The 19,371-nt window shown below is 39.8% G+C and overlaps 1 protein-coding gene across 2 annotated transcripts in view; it reads left to right on the top strand.

Annotated features, from left to right (window-relative positions):
- Positions 1-19,371, top strand: part of MAP3K3 (mitogen-activated protein kinase kinase kinase 3) — a 47,842-nt gene that overhangs the window by 431 nt on the left and 28,040 nt on the right. Inside the window, exon 2 of one of the 2 annotated variants that reach the window (XM_042473125.1) lies at positions 15,144-15,262. In XM_042473125.1, coding sequence (XP_042329059.1) covers positions 15,144-15,262 — 119 coding nt within the window. Of the gene's footprint in view, positions 1-15,143; positions 15,266-19,371 lie in introns of both variants that reach the window. The other variant, XM_042473124.1, reaches the window with a different exon arrangement.

Genomic DNA, 19,371 nt, shown 5'->3' with positions numbered 1-19,371 from the left:
GCACACTGCAGAAATAACCCAGTTTGGGACCGCTTTAACTGCCCTGGCTCAGTGCTACTAGGAATCCTGGGAATGGTAGTTCATTGTGGCACCAGAGCTCTCTCTGACAGAGGAGGCTCAATGTCTCACAAAACTACAACTCCCAGAATGCCCTAGCACTGAGCAACGAGAGTTAAAGCGGTCCCAAACTGGGTTATTTCAGTAGATTCTCAAATGCCATCTGACCAGACTGTAGTGGATGGATAGGTTTCTCAAATAGGAGTGTGTATGTACTTACTCTCAAAGCTTTCTTCTCCTACCTCATTTTCTTTTGTGTTCACTTCTAAGTAGAGCTACATCTAGTTTAAAGAAACAACAGACTTCTTCTCTGTGTTTGTTCCTTTGGCAACAAATAGCTTAGAGTTGTGGTACTTAACATCCAGATGATTTGCAGAGGCTGGCTTAGTACTGTTTAGCTTGGCTTGTGAACCCCAGGAACAGCCCGAACCTTGGGGCATTGTGGGCATTATTGGGCAACCTCACTATCCAAAGCAGGGAGACTAAAATGGTGAAGGGTCTGGAAACCATGCCCTATGAGGAATGACTCAGGGAACTGGGGAGGTTTAGGCTGGAGAAGAGAAGGTTAAGAGGTGATATGATAGCCCTGATTAAATATTGGAATGGATGTTATATTGAGGAGGGAGCAAGCTTGTTTTCGGCTGCTCCAGAGAACAGGACCTGGAGCAATGGATGCAAGCTGCAGGAAAAGAGATTCCACCTGAACATTAGGAGGAACTTCCTGAGAGTAAGGGCTGTCCGACAGTGGAACGCACTCCTTCCTCAGAGAGTGGTGAAGTCTCCCTCCTTGGAGGTCTTCAAACGGAGGCTGGATGGCCATGTGTCAATGGGGATGCTTTGATTGAGAGTTCCTGCATGGCAGAATGGGGTTGGACTAGATGGCCCTTGGGATCTCTTCCAACTCTAGGATTCTATGACTATAGTAAAATACATACACAAAAGATTATATTACAGCTGGGAGATAAAAATTAAAATGTCAGAACTAGGGGTAAACTGAAAGAAGAATGGGGCTGAAGCAACCATTGACTCCAATTTCAAATATGAAACATCCAAACATGATTTTTGATCAACCAAATGACCATGAAGACCTCTACAAACAGAGGTATCAGACTTCAGATCTCATAGATGTGTATGTACACACGTGAGATGGGGAGGAATTAAGCTTCCTTCTCATTCCTCCATGCTGGGTTCTGCTTTGATGTGCGTGGCACACACATGCAATACACTCCCTGTGACTCACATACATCCAGAGCATGGTTCCCTCTGCTCTAGAACTGGTGCTACTGCTGCTCCCGTTGCATTTTCATATGCCAGCCGGTCAGGTTTTGTGTAATCCACTTCCTGGTGAACCTGGTGACTTTCTGACTCCCAAGTGTTTGTGTGCCTGTCTATGTCTACTACGCATGTACTGAAGGAGAGGATGAGAACTCCTGATGTATATGTAAAAAGGTTAAATGATTGGTGGAATGGTGAGAAGAGAGAGAGTGAAATTTAAATCAGATTTGTTTTGGAATGAAGATAGCACTTGGTGCACATTGTCTTTAAACTTTGTAGAAGCTGAGATATGAGTCAAAATTTGCAGTTGTTCTGCCCATTTGTACTGTATTGGGTTGCAGGTTTGTACAGCCTTCCATTACATGCAAAACGACCAGGAAAACTCAGGCTTCTGTCTCTTACGTGTAAAGCTTCTGAATGAGAAATTACTGGGATGAGTGTGTACAGATCAGTTGTTTCATGAACATCTTATGATGTGCATAATGGACAGATAATTTGCATAATACACAAATGTCTCTACCCAGATTTGGAGAACAAAATATTGCAATTCATAGAGAGAGGACAGTAAGGAAGAAAGAGAAGAGAGAGAAAGGCGGGGAAGAAAAAAAGGCATCGATGGGATGTTAACTCTGACAATGCTGGAAGTGACTGAATGGGTACTAAGGTTGCAGTGGAATTGTGGGTTTGAACCCAGGCAAAGCTGGGTATTTATGCTACCTGTTTCCAAGAAGGCTAACCAGCCCATCTTTGCATAATATATCATGGTGAAGTTTGTGACATTGTATAGTGGTAAATCAGCTAGAAGTCTGTCTCTTAATGAATTAATTCCAAGAAGTTGTCCTTGTCTCACTATATTGCTTGTTACTATCCACAATATGAAAAAATTAAACTTTTCTGCTAGGTCTTATGTAATCCAGAGACCAAGAATGACATGATGATCAAACCTCCACACATTTGCTAGAAAAAGCAGCATTTCAGAGTCCCTTAATATTATAATGAAATCTGAAGGCCATCTAATTCTGCTTCACATATTTCGTATCACAGCAGCAGTTCTGTCTCATTGAAATCCTTCTAGATGTTGAAGAGGGGTCACCTGTGACATTGAGAAGGAACGTTCCATCAGTCAGTGTATCGTCTATGAAAGAGGTTCTTTTTCTGATTGATTAGTTGCTGTGTGACACAAAGCAAGCAAGAGGTACTAGGGTCAACATATATGACAACAATCCCTGCATATTTTAGGCAGACTAGCACTAAACACAGGGGTCATACTGTTTACTCTGTTTCCATAATGTATCTTTTAACCATCTTTTTTCTGAATGTTGCACCTTCAGAAATAGTATTCATTTGCCACCTGATAGTTGATCGATTGCCGTAAGCTGAAGTCATTCCATAATCCTTTGGCAAACACTGCTGTCTCTCACAGAATACAGGATTCCACAACTCTGGAAATTCAGTTCACTCACATTGGTGCTCCCTCTTATCTTATATGCCAGTGATGCTATCCACATGGTATCTAATCAAAGGATTCTTCATAGCTATCCGAAACCACGTCTTTGCCGTCATCAGATTATAAATATTCAGGTTAGGGGTGCTTCCAGATAAGGCTTTTAATGACATGTCTTTTTAATAGAACTTTATTGGGCTATGGGTCAGATCTTGTCTAGGGTTCTGTTCTGTGTTTCCCATGACTGCTTCTGTATTCTTTTAAAAAGAAATCAGTTAAGGAAGAAAAAAATAGAATAACTGTGCACTGTCTTTTGAATGAAAGCTCTCAGAGCTGACCATCTGGAACTATGGTTGGTCATGTATGTGGTGCCAATTCCAAGCCAGAAACTAGGATAGGGTTTCTCTTCCATTATATTATTGAGATATTTGGCAAAATCTCAGCTGTGGCTTCGTCTAAAGGTTCCCATGCACTATTTTGAAAACAGTCACCATGTCATGGGGCATGACAGCCTTTGCGTTAATTGTCACACATTGCACGGCATGCTACTATTCTTACTAACTGTGATAACTTCATTCCTCTTGTGGTGACCAGTTGTTCATCAGGTAGTGCACGTGTTACACCTGTCTGACATCCTGTACAGGATAATCAAGAATTTCTAGGACCTTTCTGTTGCTGCTGTAGTTCTAATTGCCACACCTGATCTCTTTACATGCCTGTTACATAGTACCTTGGAAAAACAACACTCTATCACATCAGCTGATACCTGTTAATGGCATCACCCCCCAGTAAGGTCACCCCCAGTAAGGTCCTTGCCACTGAGGAGGGAGGGGGGGAGCAAATAGAAGTACCAGTATATTTCTAGAATTGTGATATCACTGCCATTTATGCATTACTAAATTAAGTAGTGAAAATTGTTATGGCTCCATAATTATTAATTTGTTTTCTGATTGCCCCTGTGTAAAACAGTCAGATTGGGTATCAAAGAAGGCAGTGGCAAACCTCCTCTGAACAAATCATGCCAAGAAAACCCCATGATAAGGTCGACTTAAATTGGAAACTACGTGAGCCACAAGTCAGACGCGACTTGAAGGCACACAAGAACAACAACAATTTTAGGTTTGTTGTTATTAATTTTCCTTCGAGTTGACTTTGATTCTGTGAATGGGACATCTCCATAACGCTCTATTATCAATCTCTCTGTGGGTTCAGGCCTGTGACCTCCCTAAATGAGTCTGTCCATCCAGCTAGCAATCTTCCTCTCTACTTCTCTCCACTTTTCCTGGCATTATTGTCTTTTCTAATGGAGTCATGCCTTCTCATGATGTGGCCAAAATATGACAATTTAGTCATCTTGGCTTCCAGGGAGAGTTCAGACATGATTTATTCCAGGACCCAATTATTTGTCTTTTGGGCTGTCTGCAGTATTCTCAGCACTCTACTCCAGTACAACATCTCAAATGAGTTTATTTTCTTCCTATCCACTTTCTTCACTCTTGAAGCTCTCACATCAGTACATAGTAATTGGTAATAAGGGGCTTGGACAATTCTGACTTTAGTATTCAATTGTATATCTTTACACTTAAGCATCTTGTTTAGTTCTTTCATAGCTAGCCTTTCCATTCCCAATCTTCTAAATTCTTGATTACAGTATCTGTTTGGTTAGTGTTTGATCCATGGTATGGGAAATGGTTAACTATTTTGATTTCCTCATTATCAAGTTGAATGTATATAAATCCTCTGTGATCATTATTTTTGCTTTCCTTATGTTCAGAAGTAAGCCTGCCTTTACATATTCTTCTTTCGTTCTCCTTAGTAATTGTTCCAACTCTATGATGCTTTCCACTAGTATGGTGTCATCTGCATATCTTAGATTGTTGATGTTTCTTCCTCCTATCTTTATTCCTCCTCCTTCTGAATCTAAAACTCCTTGTGTGATATATTTGCCTATAAGGTGAACAAACAGGATGATAGAATGAAGCCCTGCCCGACCCCTTGACTAATTAATTAGGAACCATTCTGTCTTCCTGTATTCTGTAATTACAGTAGCTTCTTTTCCTTAGTACAGATTTCTCATCAAGACTATCAAATGTAGTGGCACTCCCATTTCTTTGAGAGCATTCCATAGCTTTTTGTGGTCTATACGGTCAAAGGCTTATAAAGTGTGTGCTAATTTTCTTCTGTAATTCCTTGGTGTGATCCATTAGCTGTTCTATGTTTGCAATGTGGTCCCTAGTGCCTCTTCCATTCATAAATCCTGCTTGCATCTCTGAAATTTCTCTCTCCAGTTATCATATTAGAGTCTATGCTGCAAAACTTTGAGCATAATTTTGCTTGCATGGAAAATTAGTGCTACGGTCCTATAGTTGCTGCTGTCTTGTGCGTCTCCTTTTTTGTGGATTAAGATGTAAATTGATTGTTTCCAGTCTGTTGGCCACGGTTTTGCTTTCTATATTTGCAGGTATATTTTAGTTCACAGTAGAGTTGATTCTGTTTGTGTGGATTGTAGCAGTTCAGTTGGGATATCAGCTGTTCCTGGTTTATTCTTTCCAGTTTCTGTTAAATGCTGCTTTCACCTTACTACTTAAAATTTTGAGTTCATCTTATGGTTCTTCATTGAACTAGTGTCATTTGTTTTTTCATCTTTTATGTAGCACTTCTGTGTATTGTTTCCCCCATCTTTTTATTTTATCTTGATCGTGTAGTGTCTTGTTCTTCTAATCGTAGAGTAGCAGCACCCTTGGTTTGAATTCATTACCTGGCTACCTAACCCTGTTCCTCAGCTTTCACAAGTGCTCCGTTCCCCTGCCTGTTTTTGGATTTCCTTGATGCCCAGTGGATCTAATGTTTTGCCAGTGATACTCACTTGCAGTTTCACTCCCCGGGCCTAAATCCAGTTATTAGTCCACACTTAAAATGACACACTGAACAAATGTGGAGTTATAAAGTTCCTATTGATTCAGCAAGTCAGGACTAGCAATTGGATTGCCCTTGTAAAGGAAGGTTGCCATAGGTCATACTGACTTCACAGTAAGTAAGTACAATTCAAACCCTGATCTCCCAGTGTCCTAGTCCAACACTCAAACCACTACACAGGCAATGGCATACCATTTCTAAAGCCTTTTACATTGACAACCTATGACAAGACAACTCTTACTGTATATTTTATTTTTTTAATTGGGGCTGGAAGGAAACAGTTTTGTTTCCATTTTTTTCCATCCTTCTCAGATGTCAACCAGGAGTACTATGCAGTTCTGTTTAGTGCAAGGTATAGTCACATTTTGCTTATGCAATACTAAGATTTGTATATTTTAAAATTTCATCAGTAAATCAAGTAGTGGTCTAAATACCCTAAAGGCATCAGATCTGGTCTGATCTTGGAAGCTAAGGAGGGTCCGCTCTGGTTAATATTTGGTTGAATATTGAGCACCAATGAATACCAGGTGCTGCAGGGTATATTTCAGAAGAAGGAAATGGGAAAACCATCTCTGAATATTACTTGCCTAAGAAAACCCTATGAAATTCATGGGGTCACCATAAGTCGACAAGTAACTTGAATGTGTGTGCGTGCACACACGCATGCATCAGGTAGTGCAGCTGTACATGCGAAATTGCCAATGAACCATTTTACATTCCTAGAGCAGTAAAATAAGTTGTGGTTTGCTATAACAATAAATGCACATTCTGCCGCCACCCCTTCTCTGTCTTCCCACCCACCTACCCACTCCCCATGGGTGGAAAGGCTTCACATGTTCCAGAAATTTTATATCTTTAGTCATCACATACACATACAGCCAGCATTTTTGATCAAACAGAAATTGATGTAGAAAACAAAGTGAAAAGAATTAAGCATATTCCTCCAAACTCACACCTGTTGGTTCATTCCCTAATTCTGATGCAGAGTGTTTGAGGGGGCAAAGATAAGTGGTCTCTCTTACACCTTTTCATTTAGTTTTTTAGCCCTTTAACATTAAGATTAATGGATTAAGAGGATTTATCTTAAACATAAAGATTAACAGCTTCTTAACTGTTTGCTGTCTTTAAAATCTTCACACATAGTAGTTGTTGTTGTTAACTGCCCTCAAATTGGCCCTGGCTCATGGTGTCCCTGTAGATGAGACATCTCCAAGCCCCCCATCCACTGCTCTGCTTAAACCTGTAAATTCTTGCCTGGGGCTTTCCTAATTGAGTCTAGCCATCTGGTTTGTGGTCTTCCTCTCTTTCTACTGCTCTCCACCTTTCCAAACATTAATGTCTTTCCTAGTGAGTTTTGTCTTCTTATGATATGGCCATAGTACAACAGCCTGAGTTTGATGATCTTGACTTTCAGGAAGAGTTCTGGTTTGATCTCTTCAAGGTTCCATTTGTTTGTTTTTGTGCATGTTAACATCCCTGTAATGAATTGTGATGGATTCTTGATAGTTGTCTTAAGATCCAAAGGTAGATTTCAATATTTCTAAGTTTTCCATCTACTGTTTTGCCTTCCTTTTGTGTCCCCATCATGTTGTTATCACAATGTCTGATTTCTAAATGAGAACTCAGTGCTATTTCCATGATGCCTTAAATGTTTTTAAAATGTTAATATGCATTTCAAAGTGAGAAGCTTTTATTTCCATGGACAGTCAAAATTAGGAAGACTGATTGAAAATGTTGTTCTTTATTTTAAAAAAGAAGGTTGGCAGATTCTCAAGCAACTGTTTGTGTGTGAAGAAGAAATTTTCAATTCCTCTTTACCATGTTGAGGTTGAGATTGTAATCTTAAACATATTTGTTTGGGCATACCTGCTTGAAATGCTGGTTGGTTTACGTCTGAGTAGAGAAGTTACACATTTTACTGTTGACTGCTCTCCCCTAAATTGCAAATCCCAGAATTCCATAGGAGGCAACCATAGTAGTAAAAGTGAAATAGCACTATAATACTGTAGTGCAGTATTATAGATGAACTGGTAGAGTATTTTTTTAAAGTAGACAATTTAAATAAATGTGCTCAGGCTGCAGTGAAATCATAACTGTTCTGCTTAGCACAGGAATTAGCGGCTAAGCATTAAAACAATTGAATTATATTACCAAAAGAAGTGGTTCAATTTCAAGCAAATATAGAACAGTTAGAGGTTATGGCTGAGTGTGTCGATACTGTTTTCTTAACTGTCATTGAGGTTTTCATTTAACTAGGATTTGATAGGGCGTTCAAACTCTGCTTCAGAGACAACCCATGTGAGTTTTATTCAGCCATAGTTACTTTTCACTGTTCCACTCAGGCATTACCCAGCCTTTACACTGTACTCATAGCCTAGAGAATAAAAAATATAGTGGCCCTCTATATTGTGGTTAGGAGTGCAGGACCCCTGTGAAAGTGGGGAAATGGCAAATTAAAAAACCTTATTTTTTTACCTGAGAGAACACTTCTCTAGACATTTGTAGGTCCTCCAGCACAACTCTGTGGTCAACATCTGCCAAAATTTGACCATAGAATTGCATTGGAGGACCTACAGGTGCTTAGAGAAATGTTCTGTCTAGGAATCTCTAGTCTAAGTCTTCCAGGGTAACTTTGGGCGGACATAGAGCTGTACTGGAGGACTTAGAGATTCCTGGAGAGAACATATCAATCAAATCTGTGAATAATCAAATCTGCAAAAGTCAAAGGTGCAAATATGGAGGGCCAACTGTACTGGTGTTTAGGACCCTGCCAGGGAACTGTATATCACCATACACTGTTCATTATTGTTAACTGTCCTCCAGTCAACCCTGACTCATAGCAAACTCCTTGCATGAAACTTCTCCAAGATTCCCTGTCCTCAGGTGCTCTGCACAGGGCCTACAGGCTCATTTTTCATGGTCTGTACAAGTCTCCTAAATTACCAAGACCAATTGAATCTATTGCTGAATGGTAAATCTCATTAAGTCAAAGGGCCTGCTTTAATTAGGAATAGCAAATGGATTTAAGCCTTTCTCTTTTCCATCTAGCTTTCACATCCTACCACCCATTTCTTCCTTTTTAATACCCCAGAACAGGTGATCAAAATCTTTTACTGGTAGGTTAACCGTACTGTGATGCCTGAACTTGGAGGGCTGTATGGCACTTCTGTCGTGCTGCTCTTTGTGTTCATGCATTCTAGGAACAAACCAATTTCTTGACTAGTTTCTCCTTTTGGTTATTCCATTCTACCTAAGATCAGCTCTGCCACAGGACAGAATGATTGTTGGAAACTTTTCTAGACCATCCACACCTGTTCTACTTATATTCTCCTCTACTGTGTTCCCTTGATTAGAAAGAACTTCAGCTCCCAGAATTCCTGACTTGGCCAAGCCAGCCAGGGCTTCTGGGAGGTGAAATCCAAAACACTTGGATGACCAGTATTTGGAAACTGCTGGACTAGAGGTTTTATTAGGTTTACACGTTGAAATAAACACTGTAATTCTCTGACCGAAGACATCCCATTCCTGGTCACTGTTGCTCACTCACCACAAGTATTGCAATGTTTACACATTCCATGTCTTGCTTTACTATGTCTAGCTTCCCCTTATGGATTCTCCTCACATTCCATGTCCCTGTAATATATGTTGTGCAGCTTTCACCTCTGAGCACATCAATACTGTATATGAACATCCTTTTGGCTTGAGTCCAGTTGCATCATTAGCCACAGCATTACTCTTACTTGTACCTCAATAGCTTATTGAGTGCCTTCTTACCTGTGAGCCTCATCTTCTAATAAAATCTCTTGTTTCATTTTGAGTGATCTCATCATAGAATTTTCAGACGCTTGGCCCATGCATTATGCAAGGGATCCGTTCCAGTTCACTTTAAATCTGGAACCCTATTTTTCCTGCCTGAAATGAATGACAGAGGCATTGCTGCTACTGAAAACCATCACTATTGACCTGGCAATTATTGCTACTTGGCTGCAGGGGAGAGAAGCTGCTGTGTGAATGGCAGCATCAATTGCAAGTTTCCTGGGTGGCAGTGAAAGACCCGGCAGGAAGAGGAAGAAGCAAAGTGGTGAAGAGGTGGCAGCTGCCACCATGCACTTGTCCCGGTCTATGCTGCAGGTTCCTCCAGGGCCACCACCACTGGGATGGCCTGGTGAGGTTTCAGTTGGGCCATCAGGATCAGCTGTTCACCTCCCTCACCTGGTAACCACACAGAATAGGATTAGGCTGAGGAGGAGGATAAGTTTACCCAGGCCTGGAGAGAGCCTGAGGAGGAGAAGGACCACATCATTGCCTCCCAAGGTCACCACCATTCCAGCCTTGAATACCCCACAGTAGAAGGAAGACTTCCATGCCTTCAGCCATTCAATGCTGAATGTGAGGTAACTCAAGGTAGTGCAAGCAGCATAGAGAGAGGGTATTTGCATGCAACTGGAGCCATGTAATACGGACTTATATAAAAGGCCACCTATAGAAGGCTTCAAGAACGATGTACCATTGCTTCTTCTGCATAGAACTGACAAGTGTTAGCAGTAGTGCCACTGATGTTGTCTTTGAGAGATCCTCTGCTAGTGTCAACTCCCACTACTGCTGCTGCCCAGTAGCTTTTTGACATACAGTATTTAGTTTGGCTCCTCGGTAAAAGCCTGTCTGACATAGTAGACCCTACCAGTGACACTGCAACCATCAGCATTGCCTCATAGACACTCACAATCCCACCATCCTGGAAAGGTAGTGCCATGCTGCCTGCATACATACAGTACTCAAATACCTCAGCATTTTCTGTGTAACCTTTTCACTTCCAATAATCCTTTTCTTGTATTTTGTAAGAATGTAAGACAAGAGAATGCTTGATTTTTCTGCACAGATGTTGGTAGTTTTAAAGCAGTTCCTTTTAAGGTGTTCATGAAGTGTTAAAGCCATAACTTCCTGGTTTTCCAAAGAAAGCTGCTGAAAATTTATTGTAGCTGCTTGAATTTATTAAATACCATAGCCCTCATGACTGCAGGTAGTATGAACTGATGAATAAGGCAAACAAAAATACTCAATTAAAATTTTGTTTACACAGTTAACAAACACAACCTTTTTACTAGTTCACCCTTCGGCTTGTACCTCTTTGTTGCAGGGTGGCTTTCAGGCTTTAAAGTTTGCCTTTGCTTCTGGGACATAGTTTATGATTGAACCTTTTCAGTGGGTTTCTATAGCTATTCAGTTTTGTCAAGAACTCTGCAATATGAGGTTTAAGCTTAAAACCTATGGGTATCAGGTTACTGAAGTTTGGTCTTAATTTTATGTGACTATTAAAAATGTAGTTAGTGCCAGTAGCATACTAAGAGTAGCACAAAACACAGATGTGATATGCTGTTAATCCTAGAAGCATCATAGAAGCAGCCATTGTACCACAGTGCCTGCTATCCTGAATTTGGGGACAATGATATTTGAGGCAACAGCTCCCAGTGTTCCCAAACATTTTCCATGCTTTGTGGTGTTGATGAGAGTAGAAGTTAAAAACATTTGGAAGGCCCCTAGTTGACACAGATGAGTATAAAGTCCAATTAACATCTTAAAAGACTGTCACTGCATTATAAATGTATATTCTTTTTTGTATTTAAATTGGGATTAAGGCTATGCTTTTGAAGTACCCATGAAATTTATTCGGTTTACTGTTATTTCTATCTGTCAAGTTTCTAACTGGCAAGTCCTAGCAGTTTTAGGGAGAATTCCATGTGTTTTAAATGCATCACCTAGATTTTACTATATCATAAAATATTTACTTACAAGAAAAATGAATGAATTTTGCTCAGTTTTCCTTTCTTGCACTGGTCTATAAATTTCCTGTTTTTACAATTCTGCAAATTTTCTGTCTCTTGTTTGTTTAATATTGTCAATTCACAGCCTTGTTATTTTTTTAAAAGAAGTTAATTTCAAAATCTTAAGGAAAATAAATATTTGACACAACGCAATAGCTTTCCTTGTATATGCCGATTTCTTTTTATCAATGCTTATAAAGTTGAGTGTGGCTTTTAAAACATGAAAAGCATTTCCTGAACAACATCATTCCAGCACAAAGCAGAACTGTTTCCCCTAGACCTGCTGGAGACCTTGCAAAACGCTGCCTCTGCACTGTTAAGCAGCAGCCAAGCCTTCAGTTGTAGTAACTTCTGCGTCTCATTCAGTGTCACAAAGGCTTTTTCAAAAAACTGAATTTGATGTATGAATGGAGGGGGGGGATATGCAGCGTATCCTGTATCCAATGGAGGGGAGAAATACAAAAATCCTGTTGAAGATGCAGTATGGCTGTTATGCATTCCTTAATTTTAGGCGAACATGAAACAGAGGTGAACAGACCAGCAGTCAAAAGAAAAATATGGAAGACATTTGCACTGTTTTAACAGGGTGCCAGTTGGGTCTTGGAAGGTGTTTAGCCTCTCCAGTTCAATAATATTGCCTTGTCCTCAAACCCTCCCGAAATAATTCATAAAAAGATAGCACATGGCAAAACAGAGGGGCAGAAACAGAAGAAAGGTAGCTAAAACTCATCCTAATGAACAAAATTTAATTGTAATTACATACCCTCCAAAATTCCATACATGAAAACCAGGACATGTATGACCAAGCAGTATCAGAGAGTGATGGAGATGGCAGAAGTTATTAATGAGGGAGAAGAGAGAAGGTAGAGGAAGCTGTGGCAGTTTGCTTTTGCCAGAGCCTAATGGGAAGGGAAAGATTCTCTGCTCTCCTCTCCTTTCCACTCTCCTTTGCTGAGTTAATAGAGTGCAAACTTAATTTACATTTTGAACTCATTTTGCAGCTATTGAAATAAGCTGAAGGGGGGAAGTGGGAGGAGGAGAGAGAAGCTGGGACATTTTAAGAGCCAATGAAAAAGTGGGATGCCAGAGAATTAACCAGGACTGCCCCCACTAGACCAGGATAGTTGCAGGTATGCAGTTAAATTGTCCTTCTGCTTTGACTTAGACCTGTATGATACTGCCTTTCTTTGAATCTCAACCAAAATGTTTAGTTCCATCTTGCATTTTCTCTACTCATTGGATAGCATTTACATAGCTGTGGTTTTTGTGGGGAGAGCTAGTATTTTATAGTTGCTTGCAGTAGGCTAGTGTTTGTCACCTTTGGTCCTCCTGTTATTTTATAGCAATAGCAATAGCAAGTATATTTCTATACCGCATATCAGTGAACTAGCACTCCCTAAGCAGTTTACAGTGTGTAAGCCAATTGTCCCCAACAAGCTGGGTACTCATTTTACTGACCTACAAAAGGGCGGAAGGCTAAGTGGACCTTGGAGCCCAGCCTGGGATCAAACTCACAACCTATTAAGTGCCACATCCATTTAACATAAATTTTTATAGTGAAAGAGAGGGGAAGAAAATATTAATATGATGGTGGTATTGCAGCCCACAAAAAGGGTGCCAAGAGTTGGAACTTCCAATCTCTACGCTTATGGTGAAGTTACCACCTAAGAGGGATGGTTCAATAGGCTCCATAAAGAGTTGTTTAATTGTCTGTCTGTCTGTCTGTCTGTCTGTCTCTCTCTCTCTCTCTCTCTCTCTCTCTCTCTCTCTATATATATATATATATATATATATGCCTAAATACCCTAAAGACACCAGATCCTGTCTGATCTTGAAAGCTAAGCAGGGTCAGCACTGATTAGTACTTGCATGGGAAACAGGCAATGAATACCAGATATTGTAGGTTATATTTCAGAGGAAAGAACTGGCAAAACTACCTCTTGAGTATTCCTTGCCTAAGCAAACCCTATGAAATTCATGGAGTCTCCATAAGTCGACAGGCAACCTGAAGGTACATACGAACATACATACTCTTTAGGAAAACTAATAGTGGTGAATGTTCTGGTCTTTTGTTTGTATGAGAGAAGGAGGACTGTACTGAGAGAGAAACTGACCTGATTATGCCAATCTTTGTCTTGGAATGTACACCAAGTCATTCTATAAAATGACCTAAGATTTAATAAAGGAGAAATTTGTACCTCTCAAAGTTTTTTTTATAAAATTTGAAAGATGATCTTACCAATCTATAAATATTTCACCTTACAAACTTAAGATAGGATTGCTGTTTTTTTTAAAAACCCTTCAATCTAGTTTCACCTTTTAACACAAGAAAGTAATAGTTGGATTTAGGTCTATGTGTACCTAGATATAAGTTCCACCAAGTTAATTGTAGCTTATTCCCTTGTAAATTTGCAGCTTCATTCTTGTTGATAAGGATCTTTGAGTGTAAGATACTTACAGTAGCCCATATAATTATATGTACTATGTTGTCTGTGTATTCTTTGAGATGTCAGCCACCCACTGAATATTTGAAGTCTCAAGTAACTAATAAAGCAAGATGCTCATTTGGCAACTTAGGAACTAGTGTAGCTGCTATGAAGAATAGTCTTGAACCAATATTGTCAAAAATAAAAAATAAACATATTATCTGTTTACCAGGTTCTGCACTGAACCAAGATATGGCCTTACCTTTATTAAGGGTCCGATCAGGTAAATAGAGGAAAGGGTTTTATAAATACTATATATTCTGAGAGTGATTATTGATATTAGAAGGTTCCAAAGGGAAGTTTTATTAGTCTGAAGAAGATTTTGTATGGAAAAAGGGTTGAATTGATGGAATGGAAACTAAAGTTCTAATATAAGACATAGAAATCCACCATAGAATTTCTCTGTGAAGGCCGCAATTAGCACATTAATAGTATGGAGGACAAGAATAATAAGAGGATGTCAGGAATGTAGAAATGAAAAGCTTTAAGGGAGAATGGACAGAGGTCTTCCAAAATTGTAAAAGCAAGAATAGAAATTAAAAGGTAGCTTGATTCATCAGCTGCTTTCTGAATTGACCAGAACAATGAAGGAAAAATAAGGCAAACTAGGAAGAATTTACTGAGAAAACAAAAAATATTAATTGTGATTTTATGTTGACAGTATTTTCCAAAATCCTGTTGCTGCATTATATCAGTGTGGTTACAGGGATACATCAGTTAACAAAACTTCTGATAAAAAAGCCCCTTTTTAAAAAGTCTTTTCGAGCCTTTCCAGCTCTCCTTGTTCTCTATCTAGCTATAGGCTTATTTGGGTTTTTTCCCCCCACAGAATTGGCATTGGGTGGATGGTGAAGGAGGGATGCAGAAACAGAAGACTTTTGATGCTAGGATTCAGTAGCATGTCTGCAGGAAACTATTCAAATAAAACTAGAGCTGGGAAGAACTGGGATTTTGCACTCTTTGTTCTTATTGTAACTTTGTATATCTATTTACAACAGGTAAAATAAACTGCAGGTACTAACAGAAAAATTAAAATACCTAAGTATGTATGTGAGCACAAGTTTTGAAAAACAGTGGCAGGCTCCTTCCCACTCTAAGAAAAGGTTGGACACTCATATGGATTCCTTACCTTTTTTATTGCAGATGAACAGGAGGCCCTGAATTCCATCATGAAGGACTTGGTTGCACTCCAGATGAGCCGGCGTCCCAGATTATCTGGTTTTGATAGCATGAAGCACAAAGACAGTCATTCCAACAGACAGGTAGTATGCGCCTGATAACTGTAGATCTACTTCTCTTACTTGGCTGTTTCTGATCTGATATGCTGAGCCAAATGGATTTCATAACCTTTTGTACAAATGTTTGAGAATTTTCTCTATTCATCTTCAACCTACTAAAGAGCCAAAAAGTGTTAAGAAGAGAGTGCCAGGCACTGGTTTTCTGTGTGTGGTCTTTGTATCTAGAAATCAGAATGTATACATTTGATTGAACTGATTATGGATTCAATAGGGATTCTTATTCTTTATTTGGCATGCTTCTGAATGTAGTTGCTCAGGATTAACATAGAATTGTAGACCTGGAAGAGACTCCAAGGATCACCCAGGCCAACTCACTGGTGGTGTAGGAGAGCCACAGCTTGCAAATTGTTGTCAGATGACCATCTAACCTCTGTTTTAAAAACACAACAAAGGAGTAGTGTCCATCATCATCTAAATTGCTAAAGGGTGAATTTTTCCCATTGCCTTTCATTTTTCTTCCCTTTTATTTCTCTCTGGATGTTATCACACAGGAGGAATGTCTCTCAATTTCGAAAGAAAAGAAAGTAGGGCCAATTCGGAAAAGAACATAAGTACGTGGATGGCTATCACACCACAGAAGAACATAGCGCCCATCCCAGAGCCAAAGTAGTGCAAATGCAAAAGAAATTATCATATTAATTCGAATTAGCATCCCTGCACATGTGCAGTGAGGGCAGAATCGGATCGTGACCTTTTTACACTTCCCGCGGGGCTTGCTTCTGGTTCCCGTGATTTTGCCTTGTTTCACGTTATTTGTTCATTCATTACCCTTTATTTCTCATTATTTAGACAATTCATGTTATTTGTTCATTCATTACCTGTTATTTCATGTTATGTAGGCAATTCACGTTATTTATGCATTCATTACCCCTTATTTCAATCTTCCAGCCTGAGAGGGAGTGATCAGGCAGACCCAGCTTCACCAGGGATAGCCTGAAGGAAGAGGCTCCTTCCTCCTTAACTGTCATCTTCTGGCCTCATATTCCTCTCCAGCTATGCTCTGACTATGTGGGGAAGAGGCTTGCGTACCCTAATGAAGTTGTGAGCTATGCTGGCGGTGGTATAATAGCCACCGCTAGGGCCTCCCATGCCAGACAGGTCACAACCGAAGGGTCTGACCAAGAGCATCAAAGGGAAGGATGGGCTCTCTAGCCTTATGGCAACCATCCTAGGAGAAGGAAAACTTTAATCCCAAACCCAGGCAGATGGTGCTCATCTAACCCTGTAAGGCCAACCATCTAAGAGAAGGAAACTCTAATCAAACCTACAACCCGAGGACCTCGCTGCCACTGTCCATGCTTGTCAAGGCCTCAGCAGTTGAACCTCTGGTTTAAAGGGTGAGGCCAGTTCTGTGCACACTGCGCTCCACCAGAAAAATCCATTGCACAGGCTCAAAGGATACATCCAACATCATCAACGCGCTTGTAGAAAGAACGGATGAGTCCTTCCTGAATCTTTGTTCACGAAGTAAAGACAAGAAGAAGAAGAAGACCCCTTATTTCACGTTATTTAGGCAATTCACCAATTCAAAATCAGTCCAAAGCATCCGTGTACAGTAGAGTCTCGATTATCCGACCTTTGGTTATCCGATGTTCTGGATTATCCAACGTGTTCCATGCTTCCTTGTGAGTGTGCATGCACGCTCACGAAGAAGCATACAACGTCGGATAATGACCAGCTTTGTTTTCTTCAGCCAGAAGGGAGTGCGCGCACTCACAACAGGCTGATGAAAACCAAGCCGGAAAGCAGAGGACTGGGCCCTCCCTGCGGGCTGAGGAGAACCAAGCCGAGGAGGCGAGGGCTGGACTCAGTCCTCCCCTTTCTGGCTTGTTTCTCCTCAGCCAGCAGGCTTCATTGAGTCAATCCATGTTCCTCCTTTCCTACTGTCTTCATCTTTATCAAGCATTATCATCTCTTCCAGTGACTCGTGTCATCTGATGACATGCTCAAAGGACAGTAGCCTCAGTTAAGAGGGTTTTTTTTCTACTTTTCTTATTTTCATCTTTTCATCATTTCTTTTTTTCATTTTGTAGTTTTGTTTTTGGATTTTTTAAATTTTATTGTTCCCTTTGTCTATTTGTACTGTTTTTGGACAGTTCTGTTCAGAATTCTGATATGACTTCTGCCAACTTTTACTTTTTCTTTTCATCTGTCCTTAAGTATTTGAAAAGTTTCATTATTCAAGCAAAGAGACTTGTCTTCCTTTTGACTACGGATATAGTCTTTTAGCATTATTTCTTAGTAATATCTCTGGTTTCAATACATATTTCTGATTTCCTGACTGTTAGGCCTAGTAGTGTAAGGTTGTTCTTTACATGGTCTTTTAATTTCTACAGGATTCTTCTTTAGATTGTATTTTGCCACTGTGATTGATATGTCCTTTTTTTGGTCAGAATTTATTGTATTACAATTCAGGAATTGTATAAAATATCAACATTTAAAAACAGCAACCATTATCTTAACAGTTATTAATAACAAAATAACAACTCAATAATGATATGGATATGATAATGTGGAAGAATGGTATTGAAGAAACTTTAAAAGGTCCACATTGTTAATGAGGTTCTAATGTTAATCAGATCCTGACACAGCTGAGTCTTCATGTAGAATGCCTTTCCAGAATACTTGATGATGGTGTGGAGGTTGTATCTGAAGCAAATTATCATTGATGTACTCTGTGAAAAGGAACCGTTTTTCAGTAAATGATGATTTTTCAATTTGTCCTTTTGACTTTCTTATATTGTCTGTGAGTTTCTCCATCAGCCATATGTCCCAGGTTTTCCTCCACCAATTTTTCTAGTTTTCCAGTTCTCAACAATTTCCAATCTGGCTATTGCTATAAGTAAGATGATCAAAGCTTTGTGTTTAAACATTTTGTTTTCTGCAATGAATAGTGAAAGAAGTAGTAGACCTGGGCAAAAATGCACCCTTTGTTTTGTTTTTTGGGACATTCTAACCACATATGTACAGTATATAGGCCCCATTAATGCTGCACCCGTTCCAACACTTGAGTGAAGCGATTTTTGTGATCCTAACTAATTGCATAGGGGTGAGATACCATCTGTGTGTTATTTTTAAGATGTTTTCCTTTATGAGAACTAATCTGGATTGGAATGGAGGTGAACTCCATATTTTCAACCAGTCTGATTCAGGAATTTCCTTTTTCAAGTCCATCTCCCAACCCACCCTGTGGCTAATACCTCTACCATAGACCTCCTGAATCATCCATCTGTAAATTGTTGCTGTTGATGTAAGTCTTTTTCATATCACACATTATAGTACACTGGTACCCCGGGTTACGAAATTAATTCGTTCCGCCGCCGCTTTCGTAACCCGGGATACTTCGTAAGCCGAATAGCCCATAGGCGCTAATGGGGAAAAAGCCGCGGCTGCGCCGCGGCTCCATTTAAAACAGCGCCGGGGTTTTTTCGTAACCCGAAAAAACCTTCGTAAGCCGAAACAATAAATCCCTATGGGATTTTTTCGTATCCCGAAAATTTCGTAACCTGGGTATTTCGTAACCCGGGGGACCAGTGTACTTTGATCCCACATTAACAGTCATGGTTGCATCTTATGTTATCTTGGGATTTGTAGTTTGGTGATGCATATTTAATATTCCATGGCAGAGAATGCTAAATACTTATGAAACCACAAACCCCAGTATTCCATAGGATGCAGCCAAGAAAGGTAAGGTGGGATCCAAGTGCTATAACAATGTAGTGTGAAAGAGATCTCAATATTCCTCTTTAGCTTTACTCTTTGTTTTTGGTACCAGAGCTCTCTGACAGAGAAAGCTAAAACACTCGCAGAACCACAAATCCCAGAATTCCATAGCATTGAGCTATGGCAGTTAAAGCGGTGTTCAACTGTATTATTTCTGCAGTGAGGAGGCAACCTTTGAGAAGGAGTCAACAAAAAAGTAATAATGTTCCTGGCAGATTTGTTTATGGATCACCTGTTGTTTTGCTCTGGTAATGCCCTTTGGGCTCTTTCTTAAACCACAGGAATTTATGGTTTAAGTTGATTTGAGAAATGAATCACAGATGGTTTTGGCTACAACTCCCAGCCATCTT

The sequence above is a fragment of the Sceloporus undulatus genome, chromosome 6 (genome assembly GCF_019175285.1).
Source record: "Sceloporus undulatus isolate JIND9_A2432 ecotype Alabama chromosome 6, SceUnd_v1.1, whole genome shotgun sequence".
Taxonomy (NCBI): domain Eukaryota; kingdom Metazoa; phylum Chordata; class Lepidosauria; order Squamata; family Phrynosomatidae; genus Sceloporus; species Sceloporus undulatus.
This window is presented reverse-complemented; position numbering and strand designations above follow the sequence as displayed.